The 19,742-nt window shown below is 36.6% G+C and overlaps 2 protein-coding genes across 2 annotated transcripts; one reads left to right on the top strand and one right to left on the bottom strand.

Moving 5' to 3' along the window:
• Window positions 1-1,309: 1,309 nt before the first annotated feature.
• Window positions 1,310-11,060, bottom strand: LOC119987281 (chaperone protein dnaJ 13). The gene is made up of 13 exons (XM_038832152.1): window positions 10,755-11,060; window positions 9,756-10,042; window positions 8,953-9,150; window positions 8,747-8,861; window positions 8,273-8,359; window positions 7,548-7,636; window positions 6,892-6,976; window positions 5,588-5,641; window positions 5,248-5,328; window positions 4,383-4,460; window positions 2,925-3,164; window positions 1,846-1,953; window positions 1,310-1,754 (listed from the first exon to the last, which is right to left on the bottom strand). The coding sequence occupies exons 1-13, from the start codon at window positions 10,896-10,898 to the stop codon at window positions 1,698-1,700; spliced, it is 1,623 nt and encodes a 540-aa protein (XP_038688080.1). The 5' UTR covers window positions 10,899-11,060; the 3' UTR covers window positions 1,310-1,697.
• Window positions 11,061-16,244: 5,184 nt separating this feature from the next.
• On the top strand, window positions 16,245-19,359 carry LOC119987282 (putative glucuronosyltransferase PGSIP8). The gene is made up of 5 exons (XM_038832153.1): window positions 16,245-16,693; window positions 17,612-17,870; window positions 17,981-18,182; window positions 18,266-18,413; window positions 18,502-19,359. Exons 1-5 carry the CDS (start codon window positions 16,416-16,418, stop codon window positions 19,040-19,042), a joined length of 1,428 nt encoding a protein of 475 aa, XP_038688081.1. The 5' UTR covers window positions 16,245-16,415; the 3' UTR covers window positions 19,043-19,359.
• Window positions 19,360-19,742: the final 383 nt, after the last annotated feature.

Raw genomic sequence — 19,742 nt, 5'->3', positions numbered from 1 at the left:
AATTTAAGAGTCAATTGTTTCTCATTGACCTGTAATTCTATGGCTGCATATGGCTGGTTGTCAGATGCTCTCAGTGCAAAGAAAATTGCCAAAATCTTTTGTTTTTTTTCAATGATTGATGAAGTAATATCCATCCCAGAAGTGATAATGATCCTAGTAAATGAATTCTAATCATCCCAATGACTTGACATGTCACTATTTAGTTCAATCATCAGATTTTTTTTGGGTCTCTACACTTACATTAATTAAGGGAAAAGATGAATTATTGGGATGATTGAGATTTCATTTACTGGAATCTCTAACATTTTTGTATTCGAATAATGCTTGAGACTCCTAAAAGACCCTAATTTAATTTGGAGTGTTGGATGTGAAGTCGGCCCTATATTTATGTTTTTAATCAATGACTATTTTAATGTCATATAGATTTGAGGAACTTTTAAGAGTCATATTTTGAGGGTCTCTAGCGTTGTCCTTTTGTACCCTGAGAGGCTTCACAACAGCAAAATCCCTATTCCAAAGAGAAGAAGAGACCAAGACAAAAGAAGGGACGCATCAAGGCCTGCAAAACACTAGGTAAGTGGTGCAACCCAAACATCAATGAGGCCCATTTAAAGGCCCAAATCATCATGAGTGGACCTATGGGCCCAATTATTTTCAACATCCATGACTGTTGGGCTTCTACTCATCTGAGGCCCATTCTCCTTTGCAACGGCTGCTACCTGACGGTATGAAGTTTGAACTGACATGTTTTGAATTCGAAATTATAGCCGTTGCCTTCACTTTCTGTATGTCGTCTTCATCGTCACTTTTATAATCGCCCGGCCATTCCTCTGTAACTGGATTTTCCCGATTGATTTCTTCGTTTACTTAGGTCGATATCATAAGACGCCCAATGTTTAATCTCCGTCTCTCTCACTAATGCTAGCATCTAGGGTGACGAAACTCTCCCCATAAATCTGCAATTGCCATGAAAAATTTAGGGTTCTAAGTTTGTAGATATACCTTTATCATTTGAGCCAGACGAATCTTTCTGTTCGTCTCCCATGGTTCGATAGATTCAACCATTTTCCCAGCCACTACTTGCTCTTCAGTGTTGATAACATGGCTTCCCTGCTTTGAAAGATTAGTTGCTACTAGCAACCTTTTGCCCAAAATTGGGATCATCTCACGCTGTAATACCCTTTGTAAAATTTTCCTCCGGAATTCATCACGGTCAATATCCCTTCCATACGCATCACCATTGAGTTTACATGGACTAATATGTTATACCCATCGACTTTTAATCCATCAAACATAAAATACTTCAAACTTTTACGACAAATAATCAAAATACATTAAAGTTCACAACTCAGGTCGTGAAGAAGTAGCGGGAAAGTTCCATATTTTCAATCACACGCCTCCAAAATCCGGTGGCAGAAACTAAAAAAATAACTGCCTCGTTCGGGAAAATGAAACAACACTGAAAATGATGTTTCACCTCTATAAATCAGCGTACACGACTTTTATTCCATGTGAGTAATATACAACAGAAAAAGAAAAAATGATTTATCAATTCCCCCCAATTAAATATGTCATTCCAAAACAAGCCAATTATAACAATAAAGGGGAAGAAAAGTGGTCACCTGGTTGCATCACTTTGAAAATCCAAGTGAAACGTTTATAAGAGTAACGATGGTCTCAAGCATTGTGCAGTGAATCTAGATCCTGTGTGCTTCTTGTGGTACTATCAACTCCGCATAATCATCAACAAATACCTGATTCAAAGACATCATATTGGCCAATATAAAATGATTAAATATCCATCAAAAAGTAGACAATGAGTATAACAAATGAAGATGATAATACCTCGTATCTCTGGCCACAATAAGTGTACTCCACATACAACTGCTTCGGTTCTCCAGGACAAGGATCACAAAAACCCATAATGCCCGACTTCTTCACACCCTCATGGAGCTGAGCCAACATATTAAACAGCCAAAATTATAAAACCTCCAGAAAGTATAGGACAGGATACAATTTCTCACTATAATGCAATGAATTTAAATTAACTTTTAACTTGCTTTTTCATGAGTGCTCTAGGGTGAAAGTGGGAAAAATTCACCAGCAATAAAAAATGGAAGAGGAAAATAAAAAAGCACAGGGACACTATAGTATCAGTGGAATGATTTTTTTTTGCCACAAATTGATGCATCCAACCATAGTCAGTTGAGATTAATGCTTAGATTATGATGTTGCAACTTGCTAGTTAGTCCATTGCAGTTTTGTTAGTCTACATGATTAGTTCTGAAGGTTGCCAAGACCAATATTTTGAATTCATCAAAGCACGCCCTACACCCTCTCAACTAGAAAGACGCCAATGTGGTTTACTTCATGGATTCAAAAAGAAAGATATTTTCAATCCCTTTTTTCTTATAAGCCATTTATTTTTTGTATTGTTACTATTAGCATGAAAGAAGGCTCGAATCTGGACTTTGCTATGGTTCAAATCCTAAGGAGTATGTGATCACTAGGCCAAGAGCTCCTTAATTTTGGTTTCCGATCCTCATGATGTCAAGGAACCTGTAATTGGGAGGAATAATGGACTAGAAACTTACAACTGGAAGGGCTGTGTATATAAAAGCCCAAACAATTACCACCCACTATCAAAGAGAAAGCTCTCTCCAAAACTCTATATATCTCAATCAAGACTTAAGTTGTGGCAGTTTTTGGCTTCCAGGCATAAATGGAAGGTCTCAGGTAAGCAAAACACAAGTAATCTATCTAACCTTACCCACCATAATTCTTAAGCAAAAACAGTTAGAAGACTTCTAATGTCTATGCACCATCTTTAACAATACACATTAATTTTTTTTTTGCAAGCGCATAATTGAAACTTCTTATATGCAAACAAAATTCATGCAACGGGGGAGTTGATAAAAAAATACCTTGAGTTGACCAGAATCATTAACCACAAAATTAAGAGGTATCGTAACATCAAAAAGTTGGGAAGCTAATTCGTCATTCATTTCTCTTGATTCATCTCCTTTCTTCAAAACCTTGGAACTTCCATACGTTGCCTTAGTGATGACCAGTCCATTTGTTTCAATTTGCCTATTTCTTTTCCTATTGGCCACATTTTCTAACAACCGCTGAGCTTTTTCTGCTGCCGCCTTTGCCTCTTGAACCTACATGGAACGAGATTGTGTTCAGCAAGCATCAGCAATATTTGCAGATATTCAGCAACCGAATCATCAAATTATGGGGAAACAAAACAAAATATGAATAACTGATATAGTAAGTATATTTTTGATTGGCACTGAGGATAATTTATTACTTGTCTCATACCCAATCAACCTGAACTGCAATAGTGCTTCTAAGAAGGCTGTTGCTTTCTCAAAATTCATTTCTTGTAAGAATTGTGCATTGAATGTTTAGTGAAGATGGCTTCAAAAGAAACACAGCCTTTTCTATTTTGGGGCAATCGCTTGAGAGGGTGCCATAAGGTGTTTCTTAAGAGCATTACATACTTACTAACATGTAAGCACAACAGAAAAATGTGTGCGAGAATATAAACCATAATCAATTGGTATAAAATATAAAGTAGTAGGATCAGACCAATTGTTTGATATTCTAGAAATTGTTTCCATATTAGATTGGGTAATGCCATTTTAGTTGAACAGTGATCATTAGTTCATTACAACCTAGTTCCTTCTTTCGTTGACAAACGGCGACAAAAAATTAACCTGGTGGGAAAGGAAAAAAACCACCATATATGGCATTGATTCATTGCCAAATTTACTCAATAACTTTTAATTGGCTAAGAACCTCTTCGCCTGAGGCTTCTAATCTTGATGGTTAATAAGATTATGTTGACATGGACGTTCTTAGTATCAAATCACAAAACATGCTCAAGTCGAAGGGAAATCAAAGAGGTATTACTTATTAGAGTTCCACACTGCAATGTCTTGGCCAAAGAAAAACAAAATAGGAATTTCTCGAGCTGTACTTCCTTATTTTCATTTTAAAATGCAACTTCCAAATCCTCCCCCAAAGGGGAAAAAACAAGAGGGAGAGGAAGAAGAAGAAGAAGAGGAATAAGAACTCACTCATGCACAAACACTTACGCTATCCTCTTTACATTTTTGTATTGCAGTGTAACCACATGCTCACAAAAAAAACATCCCAACAATGTACCTTATGAAAGTATGCCCATAAAGCAATATAAACATTACACTACTTGCAAGCCATATCTCCTTGCATGTGTATAAAAATAAAAATATAGTCCCACTGAAGAAAATTTTGACAACTCAGGGAATTCGAGACTGTCATAACTCAGAAAAACAAATAATAGCCACTAGATTTGCCAAACTAAATTTTATCTTACAGAAACAGAAAATTCGTACCTGGGCAGAGGTTCTCTCAATATTCTCAAGAGCTTTCAGCTTTTCCCTTTTAAGATAATATGGTTTAATGATAAATTTCTGCAAGCGTGCACAAAAACGACACAATAAGTTACAGATAAAAAAACTTTTGATCAAATAATCTAACTAATATGTGTCTCACCATTGCCACGCATCATTAAACTATATGCACAATTTATCACAGCAAGTAAAATACTAACTAACAAAAAAAAAACTTGGGATATTACATCCGATTCAAAAACAAAAGCATTCGCATGTGTTCATGAAAGAAAAACTTTTAACTTTTTAACATAACCAAATTTCTGTCATCAAGTTCAGCACAAGGTGGATCTACAGGATCCATATTTTACTCCATTCATTGAGTCACAACTCACAAGGTCCTTCATGGAAAAGGCTCAATTAACCAATCAGGCTTCACTCCAATTAAGATTCTCTCGCTTCCAGACCGAGTTTTCTTGTAAAGATTATTTCTTGCTAGAGTAAAAAAACTTCACAAAAAAAGAAGAAATTCTAACATGTAGAAGAGGCATTGAAAAGTATGACTGAAAGACATAAGACATGTTTACGAACTATCCAGCGAAGGCATGAAAGCTTACACAAAAAAAAATTGCATCAAAGATTGAATATCTTGTCATGAACTAGTGCTTCTATGACAGCATTCTCAAATTCCCACAGTAGCTAATCTTTGAGAGTATATCAATGAAAAGAAAACAACAAACCTTTCCTTTTCATGAATATCTCACCCACAGAATATCTGTTACTTACTTCACACAAACTGGAAGGAAAAGCAAATGATCTTAATGTACAACGAATTCGTAAGACATAAGATGTTGATATCTGAAAAAACCTTGAGTAAAAAGTAAACTGATGCTGGAATTATAAATGCCCCAGTTGCAAACACAGGATTCAGATGGCTGGAAAGCAATACCTGCATAACATCCACAAACAGCAAGCATAAAAACACTTGGTGAATAAACAAAATGATATTAACATCACCTGCCCAGACAAAGAAACGGAAAAAATAAAAAATAAAAAAATAAAAAAGAAGGATACAAATTAATCGATTCTTATCTGCAAACTCCACGCATAACCAAACTGAAGGATACATCCAATACATGATGTCCAATAAATTTCTCCCAAACAATATACACCTTAAAAGGAAGTTTTTTAAGGTACTTTAAACTTACAGGAATAATTAACTTTTGTCCCCCACGATGCAATTCAAATTTCCAAAAAATGCCCTGCAAAAAAACACAAAAATCAATAAATATAGTTCCCAATCAAAAATCAATTTTATATGAAATGCAATGAATTCCAATAATAAGAGTTAGAAAGGGATTAATCCTCAAATTCTAGGCTCTGATTCAAAAAAAAATGTGGAAGTGAGGCTTCCAGTAGTACGAACGAAAATTTACAGATCTACTCCTATTGAAGTTGAAGAGCAGTTGTTAATAGTAGACCCTTTCAATACATGGCCAATACTCAGAGTAAGAAAAGCCAACAAACCAATGCCTCATTATCAAGCCGCTAGAGCCACGAAATGTGGAACTCATGTGTAGTTGAAGAGGCAATCCGAAGTTAACTCACCAAGTGCATAAGCAATTAATGTTACAAAATTCTGGCAGCCAGACCAATACATATAAAAGGATTCAAATTTCGAATGGAATTTGGGATATCAGAACGTTTAGTCATATAATTCATTAATCTGGTATTTTATTTGTTAAATTTCCTTTTCTGTGAAGTTTGAGTTGAAAAGTCTATTGCATTAAGCCTGTTGAAACTGGAAACTATAGGGAGAAATCTGTCTTTATGGTTAGGGGCGGTATAAGTATTTTACCTGAAATGTATACAAGGGCTCAAGATTAAGAGAAACCAAAATAAATTAATGACGTAAATCAGAAACTATAAATTCACAAATTGCAGTAAAGTGGATGAAGGTGTGATCCAGTTTGCATGACAAATCGAGGTGAATGTATGATGCACTTCCACACGTGTTAGACTATATTTGAAGGCACTAAGAACTTGAAGTCTCTAATATCACTATATAGGCCCTCTGACTAGTTTTTCTTTACATGATTTGCAGGTTATTCTTTGTTAGGATATAACTGTGCAAGAATTAAAGAGAAGAAGAAGAAATTAATTGAAAATTATAATAAAAAAATCAAGGTATAATTATCAAAGATTAAATGCACCTTTAAGTTCAACGTCTAAAAAGTTTTGACGATTATGTCCAAGTTTAGGTGGTGATAGTGCCCGAGGATCTTAGAGCTAGAGATCCAATCAAATGAGGGAACTAATATATGCTATTACAATTATTTCCCTGTTACAGGTCGACAATAAGTCATCATGAACAATTGCATAATTTTGAAAATCGATTGAGCATCAAAAAAAAAAGTCCTTGATGTTCATTTCCAAGGAAACGACATTTCACACTCGAAGAGGAAATCTAACGCAAGAGTCTAACATCAAAATTATTTTAATATTGGGGTACCTGAATTCCAACAGTATACAGCATTCGGACAGTGCTGAATTTAGATATTTTTCTCCCACCACCAACTTCGATCTCAAGAGCAGTGCTGCAACATAAATTGCAACATTAATATCTTGAGCAAAGGAGTGAAACTTGACAATATCAATCAGCTACAAGAATTGATGGACTGACAAATCAGTTTGCAGAAAAGATTTCCACTAAGTGTCTTAATTACTTGAACATGTAAAAGGCAGGTAACTCTTGTTAACAGAGAATGCAAGTAATTAATGAGAACATATATATTCTAATCCCACACTAACTAAATCAATAAGTACAATTATAGTCTTCAACGTTTAGAATCAAAAAGGAGAAATCCTTAATCAACAAATATAACAGTAAATCCAATCCAACAATCTTCACTAGTAATGAATAAATTTTTGCAACTGCCACTCCTTTTTTTTATTCATACATAGAAAGAGTTGCCTCTTAGAGAGAAATTGACTATGATCAGAGAAACACATAAAAAGCCGCAGGATTAAGTTCAAATAAAACTGCAAGAGGGGATCATTTCTCTCATATTCTTATGCAATATATGTTAGTAATGATTTTTTTTTTCGTAATGCAATATATGTGTTAGTAATGACCACCCATGAATGGTAAAGAATACGAGCACAAACCTTCCAAATCTGCCACCAATTCGTCCATGAGACTTAGAGGAAAAGCGATGGGTATAATGAGCTGATGCCCCAAACGAAGAGGTGCCAATCTGCAGTGTCCAAACAGAGAGTGAAAATAGAGAGGAAAGCAAAGGCACAGAGGGACACAGTTGAGGGAACATGGTGATAGATGAAGATATATTTAAAAAAAAAAAAACTTTTACATTCAAAAGATAATAGAATAATAATAAAAACAATTGAAAGCCAACTAAAAGCAAAAGGATCAGATAGAGTAAAGAGAAGGTGGACAGAGAGAGTAAAAGAAAAGACTGAAAAGACCATAATCAAATTCTTTCTTAAGTCAACTGCATGGAGAAGCATATGCAAAGACCATCTTCCACAACTCTAGTTAGTAGTTGCATAAGAAAAAAAAATAGTTGATATTGTGATAAACACAATCCTCTTCAACAACAGAGACTAAACACTAAACACATAGGTCAATACAAGACAATAGATAACTTAAATATGTATGGTCTCAAAGGCTAGTCTAGAGAAGCTTCACCTCCCACTCATTGAGAGAGAGAGAGAGGCATTGTAAGTACTCATGGCAAATAAAAATATAGACGAACTTTTCCCTTTTGCTCATAGAATTGTAATTGTGGCATTTCTCATAGAGCCGTTGCTCCAGTATTTCTAACCATTTATAGGATCAAATGGTTAAGTTGCGCAAACGAAAAAAGATGTACCTTCAGATCTCCTGCTGCAGACATCTTTTCATCTTTCTTTCGCCATCCAACTGCAATATATGACTCAGAACCTAACAAAAGCTCTATCTGTAGGAGAAAGTGAAAATGAAGAATAAAACAAATTTTAGATGCCATAAATTTTATCAACATAAATTCCACTTGAATAATTTTAAGACTACTTAAGTGTCTAGTACTCTAGTTAACATTATGCTGCTTTTTCTGGCTACATTGTTACGTACTACTGCCTCCAGAATATATGCAATGTTTGTACCAGAGTACGAATGCACTCAAGCATGATCAAATAAAAACTTCAAAGGAATTATGAGTATCCAATGAAGTTCAAATCTCCAGCCCATTCCTTAATGCCATTAAGTACATTTATCTGATTCATAATGCAAAGTAGACATACATAACATGCTCACAGAACAAATATATGGAAGAAAATGAATACACTTACAAAGAAAGGCAACCTACATTTCCACTTGCTGTTTCAGAAAGTTGACGGGTCCAAGAATTAGAAAGATTTATTGAACCATCGCTCAAAGACTTCGAAATGCCCATAGTTGCTGATGAGTGCGAAGATAAGTGACTGGAAAGGGTTACAAGAAGATAATGAATGAAAGTGATACAAGTAATGTTCTGTATAATCACCACTAGAACAAGGGAAGGGAATTCCCTACCGAGTTGTTTGTACCCCAATAAGAGCTCGCAAGCCTGCTGAAGCCATAAATTCTATGGATGAAACCGCAGAAAGCTGACGCCTAAGCACAGCAGTTGCAACTCCACCACCAGAGGTCTCACTAACTTGCAAATTTCCACCCATTGTAATAGTATCATGTTTTGATAGTTGAGAGTCAAGTTGACTAGCCATAGCCATTCTGAGCTTTAAGTACATATAGAGTAAGTGAGACTGTACTGAATAGGAACAAAAATTACTTGTACAAAATATATAAGTACACAGAACAACATGCCTTCGGGAAGGAAAAAAAAAAGTGACAGAGATAGGAAGATTATCAAAATATTTGCTTTTGCTTTAAATAAAGAAGTCATATCAAGTTACCACCTTTGACTTGAAAGCAAAAGGTTATACTTTCACATGTTGAATGTAGTAATAATGTAATACAGACTCATTAAAATGCACAAAAATGTAGCATTTGTGTAGAATGAAAAAAATATGTAACAGATTCAAATAACCACCTTCACTCATGAGTTTGCATGAGAGAGCGAGAGAAAGAGAAAGGGAGATGCAACTCAAAAATAATCAATGGTTGACTTATGGAAAACAATTTAGAACCACAATGTTTCTCAGATAGAGCCTCAATCTTGTCAATGCCAAGCTTGCAAACTGTGCAGTATTCAACAGAATTCATGTTTGAAAACTTATTTTAGTTGCCAAGGATGTCAGCTAATAATAGATAGTCATCATTATTCATTTATAATGACCTATCACATAAAAGATTGATTAAAAAAGGGAAAGCTGTACCCTCTCATAATGCCATCGCCGACTAAAAAATGTGGGAGAGACAAGTTGGCCAGTATTACACCTGAAGAACGGACATGTGTGGATATATTTTCTTGCTCCTTCATCCGTCTCAACCTTTCAAGTTCTTCCTTTATCTCTTCTGCCCTATTCAGCTTTGGACCAAGTTCCAAACCAGAAGTCAACCCTTCCATACCATATATGTCATATATTTGTCTTTTATTTTCATCTGACAATATTTCATATGCTTCGCATATCCGTTGAAAATTTTGTGTGGCAGTTTCCTTCATCTGAGGACAGTCAGTAAACAAAAAGAAAAATCATGTTAGACACTTACTCTTTAATGAGAAACCGAAAAACCATGAAGAAGCATCAAAAGAAAGGCAAAACACTGAGGATCCAGAGAGGTAAAATCTTAAAGCCATACAAATTCTTACACTAAAAGCAATGTCATTAATCCCTAGATAGATTCCAATCTCACAAGATTCAAGAATACTTGCAAACTAGTCGAATGAATTTGAACTTAGTTGAAGCATGGTCACTCTTTTAACGAGTGGAAGAAAAATCATAATTCTTGAGACATGGAAAAAATTTGGATCAGACTTGAATATGATGAATGATGAACCCAAGTTGAGAATCAAATTGAAAACACTAGTTAGTTTTCGACATAAATCCTTACAGTTTTTTCCTTCACCTTTCTTTAGTTTTCTCACCTTGAAGTACCCTCTTCCATCGTGTATCACACACCCAATTCAAACATAAAATACACGACGGGAACACCAACAACAACGTCTTCAACAACACAATGCTCATTAATTACAGTACGAATTTAGATAAATTTGTAACATTCAATCTGGGCGCGGCTACAGAAGAAAATTAATTACCAATACAATCCAAGAACAAAAATCCACGATTTCCAAACAAGAAATTCAAAAACAAAATTGAACAAAAAGGAAAAACAGAAACACTTATGCGATACACAAATTCGAATGCATAACGTACAAGGGGATCCTGGTATTTATCAGGGTGATAGACTTGAGCCCACTGACGGTAAGCCCTCCTGATTTCTTCATCGGTGGCGTCCGGTGCCAAGTGAAGCAGTGCGTACAGTTCTCTACGCGGGGGTCCCGCGTCTTCTTCCTTCATCTTCTACGCTATCAAGCCCTGCTCATTAACAGTGTTCGAGTTTGCGCTCGTGTACTGTACTTTGAGAGCTAAAGAGAGTTTATTGGGGTTTTGGGTTTTAGGGGCTGCGTTGGCTAAGGCGAGCGTGGGATTCTGGATCGCTGGCTTTCTACGGACGGTCTCTGATTGACCGAGAGAATCGAACAGAACGATGACACGTCATGCATTGTCGTGGTGAGCAAGGTTTGGGCTGGGTATATTATACATGGGCTCATATGTCAAAGTCGAATTGGGCTTTATCTTTGCTTAAGCTTCTTTATGGGTTATTGGGCTTTTCTCAAAAGACTTGTTGAGCCCAAGTTGTAAGGGGCCCTCTAATCATTTTTGCCTTTTAGAGCCCAAGTTGATTTTCTGTTTAGCTTAAACATCTTGTGTTGGAAACTGATTGTCAAATTTTTAAAATTTAGGAGAATCATGGGACACAATAGATGACCGTAATTACACCCGAGTCACTAGTTGGAGTGGTAAGGATGATGTCTATCACCTTGATGATCAGGGTTCGAATTCCCTCACTCTCATTTAAAAAAAAAAACAGATGACAATAATTTAATTCTAGCTAAGAAAACATACTTATCAATCCCACCAAGGTATAATTATTGTAATTATTCTTATGGCCACAAATAATTTCGATTGGGGAAGGTCCACCGCACTTGACATCGGTGCACCATTTTTGATGCACCAAAATGTCATACAAGTACATGATGGTTTTATGTGTATGTTCAGGTAAGAATCAAATTCACGACCTCTAAATATAGAAAATTCCCTCCTACTCATAAGGTTTGAAAATGATTCCTAAGATTAACTAAGACTTAATTTATGTGAGATGAAAATATGTCATAACCTTTAAAATTTCAACAACGTAGACTAGTAGTATTGTAGTCCAACAAGATGGAGAGTGGAGACAGGGGCGTCTCTGGGGTGGGACAACATGGGCCATCGTTCAGAGCCCCTGAACCCAAGCGTCCCATATTTTGAAAAAATAATAGTGTTATAGTAGTCTCGAACTCATCTAAGTAACATATGATGTTTAATTTGTTTAAGATTTAGAGTTCGCTTAGGACCCATGAAAACTCAAGTACACCACTGAGTGGTGAGTTCGCTAGTGATTGGGCCCATGAACAAAAGCCTACTGCCCAAGTTAAAACCAATTTGGGCTTAGTGTTATTTTGTCACGTAAGGAATTGTCGAATTGAAGTGCTATTTTCTGGTCAAAGTCATGAAATGAAAGTATCATAGTTCTGACCTCTGAGTTTGATTTTTAAAGGGGAATAATATTTTTGTAGTGATGCATTGGACTTTAGCCTAATCTATCATGTAGTTAACCTAGAAAGTTAAACTTCGTTGTATGCGAATTTGATGGACGAAGTTTAGGATTATATTGAATGTTTAAAGAATAAACTTTTTATGACGTGATTTTCGGATATAAAAATTGTAGTCAACTTTGAGAATCGGGAGTTAACGTTTGTGAATAAAATAATATTTAAATTTGCATTAACTGGTTCTACACCACATATGTATACATACATACATATATAGATATATTGCGTATCAAAAACATATATAGATATATTAGTTGACCCGGACGTGTAGGGCATGAGATGTAATTTTTTTATATAAAAAAAAAATGACAGCTAATGGTCACTCCCCCAAGAAATCTATCAAATGGGTGGTTTTATCTGTCCCCAGAAAACCCTAATTAGCAATTTTATTAGGATAATAACATATTGTTGACTAGTATCTGAGTGAGGTTCTCCCTACTAACCTCTTACTTCAACATCGATCTTTAATCAATATTGGATTGCAGAAATTAGTGATGTCTAGATTAATTTTTTGATAATCAAGAACAATGTTATACAAGTTTGTCTTTTGTACATTCGATATAGGCCTAAACTCGAGTCATCAAACCCAAACGCACAGAAATTTCCCACCTGATGACAGGGTAAGTCGGAGTCGTTGGGTCGAAACCTAACGCTTGAGAATCGAACTTAAGACTTTTCAAATCCATACGGTCTAGCTCTAGGGAGATTGTAAAGGTTATTCACTGGATATACTAAAATGGTCGATTAGGATATGGCATGGCATAATGCTGATGATTTGATGTAATCCAGCCACCCGGGGCATTGATAAGCCAATTTAATTAATCAGAACCCATAGGCCGGTTGCTTAATTAAGTAGCTAAATTATTATTGATGAAATTGTTTATTAATTGTTTTTTAAAGTGTTAAATTAATACCAGTTTAGTGAAATAAAGACAAAATATGGAATATTTCCACAAAGCTGCAATTAGCTCAAGTACAAAAAGTATATTTCGATATGGTACTTTTCACTTTGTTTATTTAATTAGTATTATAATTAGTGTGTTACAAGCCAAAGTGGGCATTATTTGTTCGGATAATCCGGATTATTCCTTGTCATAATCTTGCAATTGCACGCAATGTAATAAGCATGAGAAAGAGGGTTTAGAAGTACAACTTTCAAAAATAACGAGAGGTGGCTCGGTTGTCAATCGACTGAGTTAGGCATATGTGTATTCAATGTTCGATTCTAACTGTAAATATATTTTTATGTGGTATTTAAAAAAAAATACAGTTTTCAAAGCAAAAGGCAAGTGGTGTATATTTTGTCAATAGATCAAAGCACGTTCAAAAGGCATCTCAAGATGAAATTTACTTGTACATAAATCATGGTTTAAAGCAATCAATATTTAATGGATAAGTTAATCAGATGGTCAAGATAAACAGCATGTTCCAAAGCCGTCTCATCCGCCATGAATCATGAGTTAAAGAACTGAATATGTTGCTTAATTATGGTTATATCTGCACGATTTTGTTCTTCTTTGGCTATCACCATTGGTTATGATGACGTGTAAAATCAGACTGACCTATCGAGTGCTTGGTAACCGTTTGTTCGGTTCTACAGACGTCTCGATTGATAAGACTTGGGATCAAAAAAATGTGAACTACGGAGTTCCTGAGATGTACCTCATAAGGGAAGCTCCGACTCCTAAGTTAGTTAGACAAGAGGACCAGTGAGACAATTTGGTATTTAGAGCTCTCCTGTTAGCTAATAGTCAAAGTGTGATAAGTGAGAGAGATTTACCTGAGTTGAGATAATCTTTTATATATATATTTCAAAATACGGGTCTCCTCTGATTGCAGGCGAGATTTCTGAGGGTGAATCTCCCAAAGATCTCTTGAGGATCTTTTTTCTGATATCTTCTACAAATCTTCATGAGATCTTCTTTAGGTTCGACAGTAGATGCTCCTTGGTATCTCAAGATGTTTTGGTCAACTCAGGCTAGCTCCCGAAATCATGCTCGTTGGGTAGTATAGAGGAGTAGGGACCGAGATGACATCTAGGTGTACTGAGATGCTTCCCAATCCAATCTCCTCTCCTTTTCACTTCATGTATTGACACGTGTCAGCATCTCATCAAAGGGATATTTTGGTATTACCGGGTTCTTAGATCTAGAAAACACATTGGTTGTATGAGAAATACTAAATCTTTGCTTATACCACTCGATTGAGTTATTTCAATCCAACAGAAAATAAAATCTTAACAGGTTATAACGCACACAATGGCATATTCGTATCCTAATTGAGAATCAAACTCATGACTAAATAGGGCACATGTTGTGTCGCACCATTAATTGAATCTTTACTTGATAGGTTATCAAAATTAAACTAGCTTGGCAGGATGTGGGATATTTAATAATTTATAACTACTAGTGATACCAATCTTTGATCATCGGGAAGAGCTATGTTTGATTAGGATTGGTCGGCCATTGAATTAATCCCACAACATTTAAAATATGAACACTAGCTAGACATATACATACAATGTGTTATTATTATTATTCAATTGATCAGAAGTATTATATAATGCAAATGTAGAGATAACTAGTTTTCAATTCTAGTTAAGGAAAGCATGAGATTGACCAGGTTGGTTAAGTAAACACTAGCATAACTGATTTTCCTTGATTGTGGGCGAGATATCCAGGGGTGAATCCCCTCTCGATTTCTTTCATTTTCGATAATTAGTCCTTCTCGATCTCGACATCTGAGGTGTTTTGGTCATTTAAGATTCCCGAATTTATGTTCATTAGGTTGTAGCGAGGAGTCATAGTCGAGATGACAACATGGTATGTCGATATGTTCTTAAACTCATCAGCTCCTCTCCCGTCAACACGTGTTAGCGTCTCATTGGCGGGATAATTTGAATCTTATCAATGCCCTTGAGCAATACCATAAGACACTCATTAACAAATACCGCCGTAAGAATTAAGATATCAGCGACTAAGCCTAATTACAAGGTCAACTTTCCACATTAAGAATCAACTTTTAAGCCGCACTTGGACGGACGGGACGGTTGGACCTTGAGAGCGCTAACCGTGCCAAGTCGTACGCAACTAACGAAACGCGCTCTGCAGTAATGACGAGCAGTTAAACCGTGCCAATTCAATTCAAAGTCTGACGAAAATTGAACATGCCGACCCTAAATTCAAAAGCTTCTTCAATATTCACTAAAAAAGTTAGCAAGATCAGCCATTCAGCCCATCATCGCAACTTGGGGTTGACAAACAATACATACGGCATTAAAACGTAGGACCTCATACAGTAGTCTTGTGGATTTCACTATTTTTTTGTCCCAATCATCTCAAATACTGAGTTTGACAAACAAAATTTCATATAAATTATGTGGGGTTCATAATTTTACAATGATCACGTGCGTCCATCTCTCTTATGGATTCACTATTTTTTGTCCCAACTATCTCAAATACTGAGATGAACGTACAACATTTCATAATTCATATGGATTATGTGATACTATAATTTTACAATGATTACGTGTGTCCATCCCAATATTTGAGGTAACAGGGGCAAAAACACTGTAATCCTTAACATTTTACTAAAAGAAAATGATAATATGTGCCCATAGGACATTAGATAAGAATGAAAAAAATGCACATTTAAATCTGAAATATGTATGTATTTTAAGTTTAAAAAATTTGGTTAGAGGGTATTTATTACACATGATATATTGCGATATACTCTAATGAATCCTTAACAAGTATCTTTAGGACACACGTTATGGATACCTTTTTACTAAATCCAACTATGCTACCAAACCACGTGTTGACTAACAAGTACCAACCGTCCAAAAGTTGTTGCTACTGAAAATCAACGGCTGAGATATTTTACAATCTTGATCTCTTCAATTTCACTGTAACTGAGTATTTAATACGTACAGCAGGTACCAAATTGTCCTTTCACAAAACTATTACCTAGTCACCTAGACAATTCCTGCTGATTGACTTTCTTGTATGCTTCCTCCTCTCTACAACCCAATATCTCTCCGTATCCTCTTATATATAGAAAGCCGTAAATCGCAATACGATGTCTAACAACAGCTATTACAATCTGAAATATCTTCGGCGCTTTAAGCTTAAGCCCATTGTAGTCGGTTAGTGTAAGAGAGATGACTCCGGGAGAAAGACCCAGAAAGTCAGACGGGGTTTTCAGGTTTTTGTCGGTGGTGTTTTGTTTGGCTCTTCTTGAAACGACGGCGTATGGAGGAAGAGTGGAGGCGGAGCACAAGAACGCGTACGCCTCGATGATGTATATGGGGACGCCGAGGGACTATGAGTTCTACGTGGCTACACGTGTCATGATCAGATCGCTGGCTAGACTCCACGTGGACGCGGATCTCGTCGTCATTGCCTCCGTCGACGTACCTCTCTCTTGGGTTCGAGCTCTGTAAGTCCGACATCCCGTCTTGTTCGCACTGCGTGCCTTGTTTTTGCTTTTTTCCTTTGTCCTTTTTTGCATTTCTCTCGTGTGCACTTGTGGCCAGACTATCTGTGTACTGTAGTCTCGATTGCATTGGAATTTTCCTCAGCAGGCGTAATCCCATTGATCCTTCCGGTATGAATGTTCATATGCCAGGACAGGAATGAATAAAATAGTAATATCACTGATATTTACTTAGATGCTGACGTGGCTTACTGTGATTGGTGCATGGTGACGTCACAAGAAAGTCAAAGTCAATGAAGACCCACAGTAATGTGACGGGGGTTGGGCGTTGTTATAGGCCTCTTGATGGGTCTTTTTGTTGGTAAACTTTAATCACACCCTTAAGGTTATTAAAAACACCCCAACTTAAGTTGATAATCCCTTATAAAAATCAATTGATGGGGGTGCCTTTAGTAATTAGTTTGCGTAGTATAGGCCCTTTAGTAATTAAAGGAATTTATTTTGTTCTGGATATTGTACTATTTCTTTTGCTAATTAATAAGGCAATACCTTGTGGCTAATTTATCATGTCGTCATGTGAAAGACTTTTGTGCGTATGGGTCTGACTACCCAAGTTTAGGCCTCTATTTAATGTCCAAATGATAAACTTGTATCATATCGTTCACGGTTATCAAGAAAACAACATTAATAAGAGTCACTTTCTTCAACGTCTCTTTAGGTGGGTTAGCTCAAATTTGCAAACGTGTTAGGCAACCAGGAACTAAGGTTACGTAACTACTAGTCAAACAACGACATTGGCTCTGAAAGTTTGTTTCAACTCTCTGTTTCTTTGTCTTGGTTGGTTATCCCGATTGACATATTGACATTATTTTGTGGGCTATTTGAAATGTTTTGACAATTTGTACTCTTGTTGTGGACTAGGGAACAAGAAGATGGAGCAAAGGTTGTGAGAGTGGAAAATGTAAATAATCCGTACAGAAACCAGGCTAACTTTGACAGGAGATTCAAGTTGACTCTCAACAAACTCTACGCATGGAGTCTGGTGGATTATGACCGCGTTGTTATGCTCGATTCTGATAATCTCTTCCTCCAAAAAACTGATGAACTGTTTCAATGTGGGCAGTTCTGTGCAGCTTTTATTAATCCGTGTATCTTCCATACTGGCCTCTTTGTGTTACAGGTAAATTGTCCGTCTCTCTCTCTCTCGCTCCATATACAATTCGATAGTATTGTAGTCGCTGGCATTGAGTTCCCCCGTTTTAATACGACTTGACATGCATGTTAATGCAGCCCTCAATGGATGTGTTCAAGGATATGCTTCATCAGTTGGAAATTGGGAAGGAAAATCAAGATGGTGCGGATCAGGGTTTTATCGGGGGCTACTTTCTGGACTTACTTGATCAGCCTATGTTCCATCCACCTGCAAATGGCACCAAGCTTGATGGAACATACAGACTTCCTTTGGGATACCAAATGGATGCCTCTTATTACTGTAAGTGAATAACGAGTACATATACATGTACGTGGACATTTATCTATATGATGCTTAATCTTGTTTACTATTGCTTGTTTCAGATCTTAGACTCCGCTGGAGCGTACCTTGTGGACCGAATAGTGTGATTACTTTTCCGGGTGCACCTTGGTTGAAGCCGTGGTATTGGTGGTCATGGCCTGTTCTGCCTTTAGGCATTTCATGGCATGAACAACGTCGTCAAACTCTCGGGTAAGCTGTAAGACAGTATTGCACTTCCATTTAGGAGAATAAAGCTATTGTAGCAAAATTGGTAACACATCCATATTTTATTTTACAGGTATGCTGCAGAGATGCCCATGGTAGTTATACAGTCTGTAATTTACTTAGGAATCATAGCATTAACACGTTTAGCGCGGCCTAATCTCTCGAAGCTGTGCTACCGGCAGACAGACAAGAACATCAGCTTAGTACAAGCTGGCGTCAGAGTCCTCGCAGTATGGTCTATTCTCGCTGCTTACATAATCCCCGTCGTTGTTATTCCCTGCACACTTCATCCAATACTAGCATGGTCGTTGTACTTTTTAGGTTCTTTCACTCTTTGCTCTATAATAGTCAATGCCTTCCTCTTGCCAATGCTACCCGTTTTGGTTCCATGGCTCGGGATACTGGGGGTGCTTTTTGTCATGGCATTTCCGTGGTACCAAAATGGGATTGTGAGAGCTCTAGCCGTGTTCGGTTACGCCTTCTGTTGCGCACCATTTTTGTGGGTATCATTGGTAAAGATCAAGGATTGCCTTCAGGTTTCACTCGAAAGGGAAGCTTTCTACCCCAGATTGGGTGAATCTTCACCACCTTCTGGATTCAACAAATTGTACTAAGGCATTGACCTACCCGTCCGTCCATGGTTCGGTAACGGGCACGGGGACTATACGTTCATGAGGATCTTGCAACTGGTCCTCTATAGATTTTGAGAAGATGCAATGTTTGGCTGGAGAGGAAAGGTGACTGGGGAGCTAGATTTTGTACAGGTTTCCCTGTAATTTGTACCATTGATTTACTTAGTTCTTTGTAGAATTCATTGAATTAAGCTAATGAGGGTGCCCCTATTCATTTTCGGAGACTAAACAGCCATGTAATGTAATCTTATAGGATTGCTTCATTGAAATTGGTGGCACAACCAGGAGCTTATTGTTCATACTTCATTCTTCAATTGTTCATACTTCATACTTCATTCTTCAATTGTTTCTTGATTTCTGATTACGTTGTCTGCTGATTCAGAGAATAGTTGCTTATAGACAATGAAAAAAATTAGTGCTGCCAAAAATTATCGATATAATCAAATCCATCCGTCAGTTGTTTTAAAAAAATTACATGTTTTTTTAAAGAACGCATCGATGATCACAATAATCGACTAGTTGATTGGTTATAAATTCATGTAAAAAAATCAGAAAAAAAAAAGGAAAAACCTAACTGTTTTCACCCCTAAAAAAAAACGAGTCTGATTTGTAGGGGAAAATGTTTGCATCAGTGGTAATTACAGCGAGGCACTTGAGTGCTAAGTGCCTGATGAATCCCGTA

The sequence above is a fragment of the Tripterygium wilfordii genome, chromosome 20 (genome assembly GCF_013401445.1).
Source record: "Tripterygium wilfordii isolate XIE 37 chromosome 20, ASM1340144v1, whole genome shotgun sequence".
Lineage (NCBI taxonomy): Eukaryota > Viridiplantae > Streptophyta > Magnoliopsida > Celastrales > Celastraceae > Tripterygium > Tripterygium wilfordii.
The sequence above is the reverse complement of the archived record's forward strand: the minus strand, read 5'-3'. Positions and strand labels throughout refer to the sequence as shown.